Genomic DNA, 7,188 nt, shown 5'->3' with positions numbered 1-7,188 from the left:
TGTCCCTGTATTAACACTGTATGTATGTGTGTCCCTGTATTAGCACTGTGTGTATGTGTGTCCCTGTATTAGCACTGTGTTTATGTGTGTCCCTGTATTAGCAGTGTGTGTATGTGTGTCCCTGTATTAGCAGTGTGTATATGTGTGTCTCTGTATTAACACTGTGTGTATGTGTGTCCCTGTATTAGCAAAATGTTTAAGTGTGGCCCTGTATTAACACTGTGTGTATGTGTGTCCCTGTATTAGCACTGTGTATATGTGTGTCCTTGTATTAGCACTGTGTGTATGTGTGTCCCTGTATAAACACTGTGTGTATGGGTGTCCCTGTATTATCACTGAGTGTATGTGTGTACCTGTATTAGCACTGAGTGTATGTGTGTCTCTGTATTAGAACGGTGAGTATTTTTCTCCCTGTGTTAGCACTGTGTGTATGGATGTCCCTGTATTAACATGGCCCTGTATTAACACTGTATGTATGTGTGTCCCTGTATTAGCACTGTGTGTATGTGTGTCTCTGTATTAGCACGGTGTGTATTTTTCTCCCTGTATTAGCACTGTGTGTATTTTTTCCCTGTATTAGCACTGTGTGTACATGTGTCCTTGTATTAGCACTGTGTGTATGTGTGTCCCTGTATAAGCACTGTGTGTATGTGTGTCCCTGTATTAGCAGTGTGTGTATGTGTGTCTCTGTATTAACACGGTGTGTATGTGTGTCCCTGTATTAGCACTGTGTGTATGTGTGTCTCTGTATTAGCACGGTGTGTATTTTTCTCCCTGTATTAGCACCCTGTATTATGATTGTGTGTATGTGTGTCCCTGTATTAACACGGTGTGTATGTGTGTCCCTGTATTAGCACAATGTTTAAGTGTGGCCCTGTATAAACACTGTGTGTATGTTTGTCCCTGTATTAGCAGTGTGTGTATGTGTGTCCCTGTATTATCACTGAGTGTATGTGTGTCCCTGTATTAGCACTGTGTGTATGTGTGTCCCTGTATTATCACTGTGTGTACGTGTGTCCTTGTATTAGCACCGTGTGTATGTGTGTCCCTGTATTAGCACTGTGTGTATGTGTGTCCTTGTTTTAGCCCTGTATGTATGTGTGTCCCTGTATTAGCAGTGTGTGTATGTGTGTCCCTGTATTATCACTGAGTGTATGTGTGTCCCTGTATTAGCACTGTGTGTATGTGTGTTCATGTATTAACACTGTGTGTATGTGTGTCCCTTGTCCCTGTATAAACACTGTGTGTATGTGTGTCCCTGTATTAGCACTGTATGTATGTGTGTCCCTGTATTAACACTGTGTGTATGTGTGTCCCTGTATTAGCACGGTTTGTAAGTGTTTTCATGTATTAACACTGTGTGTATGTGTGTCCCTGTATTAGCACTGTGTGTTTGTGTGTCCCTGTATTAACACTGTGTGTATGTGTGTACCTGTATTAGCACGGTGTGTAAGTGTGTCAATGTATTAACACTGTTTGTATGTGTGTCCCTGTATTAATACTGTGTGTAAGTGTGTCCATGTATTAACACTGTGTGTATGTATGTCCCTGTATTAGTACTGTGTGTATGTGTGTCCCTGTATTAACACTGTGTGTATGTGTGTCCCTGTATTAGCACGGTGTGTAAGTGTGTCCTTCTATTAGCACTGTGTGTATGTGTGTCCCTCTATTTGCACTGTATTTATTTGATGTCTGTAATAACGGTGTATCTTTCGTGTGTCCCTGTATCAAACTATCTACTTCCTGCCCGTGAATTTAGAAGAAAATTGTCTGATCGCCCGTTTTCACTTTCCATTTGTCTGCACAATCTACCAATTTTTTACTGTTTGTTTGCTATCGTTACTTCCATTTCTCTTTCATTAAAACGTCTGCTCATGGTCATTGCGGGGTTACGGAGCATGCGCATTACCAGTGAAACTGTCTCTAGGGAAAATGGTAGTGCAATTAATCCTTACTTTCCATCTTTCCAAGGAAAGTAAATGCTTCCCGGTTTCTGCTTCTTAAAACGTTTGTGTGACTTGGATCAATACTTCTTAAAACGTTTGTATGACTCGGATCGATACGTCTGACTCGGATGAAATTGATAGATGTTTGGTACGGTCTGTTACCGTGATAGACCTGCCGTTACTAACACATTAGTGTACATGAGGGATGTATTAAAATAAACATATTTTTCCATGGCTTAACCACCCGATAGTTGTTATTAACTATGTCATTATCGACGCCTTTGAGGCAGCGTGTTTCACTATTGCAACGGAAATTTGTCTTAACACGAATTGCAAATGTCAGGAACTTGTAAGAACGCTTGAAACATGTCGTATATCATTTATAAATCGTGCAAATTGGCGAATGCTGATAGATAAATGGCAATCACTTTGCGTACATCAAACGTAATAGAAGCATGAAAAACAATGAAGTTACGGTAAATTATGATGTAGACAATGAACGTACGATAAATTATGATGTAGACAATGAACGTACGGTAAATTATATATTGCTTGGGGTCGGTCACCTGTACTAACTACTAAATACTTGTTTATAAATAACTTTATTGGAAAACGTTTGTACACAAACATATCACGAATCTCTCGGAATAAGGTTTACTAGAAATGTTTGACAATGTTCATTCTGAATTTCGTAAGTACCTTAATGTTAATGCAAAACACACAGACTCACAAATTAAACGAAACGAAACCATATGTTATTGGTCTGTTACTTACCTTTCTTTGTCAGAATCACTATCTTCACCTAAAACTCCAACCAAATCTTTCGTCCATACTCACTTTGGACCAATTGTAACCAGCATTTCATCCTTCACTAGCAAAAAAGTATAAACAGTCATTACATTCCTTCGCTACCATTGCAGAAGTACTCTTATATGCAGATGATGGTTGTTTGAAGGGGCATATTCGAATTGAAAGCCGTCTCCCAGAATATTTTGTTGGACATTTAACAGTGGGTTTTTTTAGTTGTACGTGTATATGTTTTCATATATGTTCAATATATCTTTCCAAGTTATATGTTAATACGTATTTATATAGAAGGTATACATTTCTAAGTTATATGTATTTATGTATTTATATATAAGATATCTAAAACAATACCTAAGATTGAAAATATTAAGAATATAAAAAAAGAGACGATACATTCTGGTTTGGTTGAGACTTTAATATATTAATTATGAACTATTTGTAAGCTAACCCACTTTATTTTGTGAATGTACATTGCATACTTGTTTATGCTAGTGTAACTATTTATAAATGATCGATTGCAATGTGTTGACATCGGGAGCAATCCTTACCGTATGTATACGTATCTGATAGTAAGTTTCGAGACAATGACGTTCTTTATAGGATAGCTCATGTATTTTTTTAATAAGATGTCATACATGGTAAAAGATATATCTTATGTCTTTGTAAAATATCTGGTCTAATTAACAAGATATATTATGAAGAAAAAATATCGAATACGTCATAAAAATATCAGCTTTGCTACAAAAAACTATCTATGGATGAAGTACTTAATGAGAAAGTTGTGTGAGACATTTGATATCTTTTATAACATATCTTTTTTTTGAGGATATCCTTTTTTTTAGATATCTTATTTTTTTAAGATATGTATTTTTTTAAGATGAAAGCCTTGCTTAATGCTAATTTATAACAGCTTTTAAAATATCTATATAAACTACTGTATCGAGTAGCATTGCCGAGAGGTCTATTGAACGTTTCACAAAAGTATGAAAAATAAATGAATGCTAACTAACATGTTGACCTTTCACCTCTTACAGCCCTGATATGTGTCACGTGCCCGGAAGATGCGGATATAGCATTTGCTAATTACCGACTGCTGCAGAGTTTTGGATTGGCATTTTCCTTCCTAAGTGGAACGTTTATGTGCGTTGCCGGAAAGCTGTATATTCTCATTATAATGCTGGTCGTGTCCGTGATGTTTTACGTGCTAGCAGAGTACAAAGTACGGCAAGTGGACAATGACGTTTTCGAGGATCCGCCACAGAACTGACCAACAGCCTGCACTGACCACCGGCGGCAATACTGACCAACTCACAACTGACCAACAGAAGTTTAGCCGACGTGGTGCACGTGCATAGTTCTGTATATGTATATAGTATATATGGTATACAGAGTCGAGCAACAGCAGTATAGCCAGTGTCATATCATTGTGTACATATGGTATACATGTACATAACTGACCAGCTGATATGCTATTATGTGTGTACGTGTATATTATATAAAGAACTGACCAACGGTCAACAGTTTAGCTGATGTGCTATTGTGTATATAAATGGTATAACAAGCTATAATGTAGGTTTATTGTGTGAATTACTGAACTTATTAAATGTGAATATTCTCTGTATAAATGTGAATCTATAGATTAAAAATGTGAACTTATTTGTATAAATATTATGTGAAAACTCTTTAACCAACTCTCAGCGGGTGAATATGCAATATACCTTGTGTATAAATATGATGTTTGTTTTTTACAATTCCATTGTTTCCCGATAACTTATCCTTTTGAGTCACTAGAAGTATTGGTATCATGTTGCTAGTACAGTTGTGTAAATCTATTACAAAACCTCCTGTTTTGTTTACATACATATTTATTTTCACAAGTTTTAAACATGTAAGTTTGGTATTCAATAAAGTTGACATCTGTCATATTTTTCAGCAAATCATTATTCCATCAGAACGATCAAATATACTCACTGGAGCTTATATAAGGAAACAGGACATGTATATCGGTTATAAACATTCAATCACACTTTCAGGGTTACCATTTAGCCGACCAACTCGCAATGACGAATATGTTCTCAGGACAAACCCGAAAACAAAGTCTGAAAATCAAAAACTGAAATATTACTATCAATAACGCTATGAGATATTATTACATGACATGTATCTATAACAATGATGAGATATTATCAATGACACTGTAATAGTTATAATTCAAAACTCTGTAAAAAATACATATAATATCTATAGCATTATGTAATAGTTATAACATATGACATTTTGTAGCTGTTATCTGTAACACTGGACTGGCTGAATGCTGTTTAAGTTATACCAATATCAATAGCAAAAAAACTGTTTTCAAACAGCTGGAAATGGCAGAAATTAGAACAAAATCAGCAGCACTATTGATATTGATGAAAGTGATGGTCGAAACGATGTTGTACTGAATAGCTGGATATACATGGTTTATATCGTTATCGTATGTATGTATTATGTATGTATGTATTATGTATGTATGTATGTATGTATGTATGTATGTATGTATGTATGTATGTATGTATGTTTGTATGTTTGTATGTATGTATGTATGTATGTATAAACTACGTACGCATGCAGGATGTATGTTTTTAAAGGGCAACAATGAGTGCGTGGGTTTGTTTACTGTGTAATACATTATAATTACATCGGTTCTATTTACGATGATCTTTAATCGTTAATTCTGCATGTGTGACGCCAAACTGTTGTGTAGGTATGTAACTACAGTATAAATCTTATGACAGTTGAGAAAAACCTTTCATATAAGTACATATTTTTTAAACGTTGTTTCAACGAATTCGTTTCCGTCAATATTTTTTTTTATTATTTGGTGTATTGCATAATAGACGCGTTTGCGATTTTCATCAACTGGTTAAACATACATTCAAAGAAGAATCATGATTATAAATTTTAATTGGTATACGTGTCATATGAAATTGTAGTTAAACTCAACTGAAATTGAAATCTGTTAATGAGTTTTCGAATTGTGCTGATATATCGGGCATTTTTAAGAAACAATGATATCCTATGACCCTACTTGACCAAATATAAGAGCATTAATGCCAGTTAAATATGTATTCTATTTGTAGTAACCGTGTCTCATAATGTACCATACCATTGTATTATTGGTTTAAAGCATATGGAATAAAATGATGATTATGCCCACACATTTACTATAACACTATAAACCATTACAGTAACTTTTACAGGTGATAGAAACTCATATTTGACTCTCAAAATGTTGTAAAATTAAATGACAGTGAATGAGCTGTTTATGTAAAACCCCTACAGTGTACATGTTGTAAAGCCATTGTCATATATACTGCACACAAACTATACCGCACTGTACAGCGTCTTCCGTTAAAACAAATATGTATGAATATGACTATGCTCTTCACAAATTTGTCACTACCTTGTGACAACATCTCTGTATAATTTGTTTGTCATACGAGTTGACGTTAGTGTTACGAACGCTAGCATCACGTGTTATAACTATTTATCACCTAGCAATCCTTAAACAGGATCTGATATACTATAACAAATACCACCTTTACCAATATATATGTTAACTTGCACAAACGGAATTATCTCCGGAGAAAATCCCGTCTTTCTTATAGTTAATTAAGTCTGTAATTTACAACAAAACTATCTATACTGTTTCATATTAATTAATATATCTGTATAAAATAAACTAACCAATTGACAGATTTTTGTTGATTGCATACTCGTATATAAACAGGTTATCAAAAATGTGCACTTGCAAATACATATCTATATATGAGACTGTTCCCATCAAAGAAACAAATACATCTCTATATATGAGACTGTTCCCATCAAAGGACCAAACACATCTCTATATATGAGACTGTTCCCATCAAGGACCAAAAACATCTCTATATATGAGACTGTTCCCATCAAAGGACCACATACATCTCTATATATGAGACTGTTACCATCAAAGGACCAAATACATCTCTAGATATGAGACTGTTCCCATCAAGGACCAAAAACATCTCTATATATGAGACTGTTCACATCAAAGGACCAAATACATCTCTATATATGAGACTGTTCCCATCAAAGGAGATTAAAAGATCTATGTCCAACTACTCCTAGCCATGTTTTGTTCACCTCAACTATATATAGACACATCGTTTTCACCAAGATCGAAGCATGCATTTTTTTGTTGTTACACACTCACTAAGAAGATTCTACTTTGGTAAGAATGCTCATGTTGTCATAACGTGTTATCTCGTAAAAATGTTTAACTGACGTCCTTTAAGGCCAAGATTGTACTGACAGTGATAGGTAACCGTAAACGATTTGGTTTACTGCGATAACTGATTCCATACTAACATAGACAGCTAACCGTAAACGATTTGGTTTACTGCGATAACTGATT

At 35.0% G+C, this 7,188-nt stretch overlaps 1 protein-coding gene across 1 annotated transcript in view; it reads left to right on the top strand.

Moving 5' to 3' along the window:
- The window catches only part of LOC110458944 (protein unc-93 homolog A-like), a 35,994-nt gene extending 31,332 nt beyond the window's left edge, over nucleotides 1–4,662 (top strand). The window contains exon 5 of the mRNA XM_021510934.1: nucleotides 3,788–4,662. Within this exon, the coding sequence (XP_021366609.1) occupies nucleotides 3,788–4,020 (233 nt within the window). The 3' untranslated portion in view covers nucleotides 4,021–4,662. The remainder of the gene's footprint in view (nucleotides 1–3,787) is intronic.
- The last annotated feature ends 2,526 nt before the right edge of the window (nucleotides 4,663–7,188 follow it).

This window comes from Mizuhopecten yessoensis, unplaced genomic scaffold, assembly GCF_002113885.1.
Source record: "Mizuhopecten yessoensis strain PY_sf001 unplaced genomic scaffold, ASM211388v2 scaffold9867, whole genome shotgun sequence".
Taxonomy (NCBI): Eukaryota; Metazoa; Mollusca; class Bivalvia; order Pectinida; family Pectinidae; genus Mizuhopecten; species Mizuhopecten yessoensis.
This window is presented reverse-complemented; position numbering and strand designations above follow the sequence as displayed.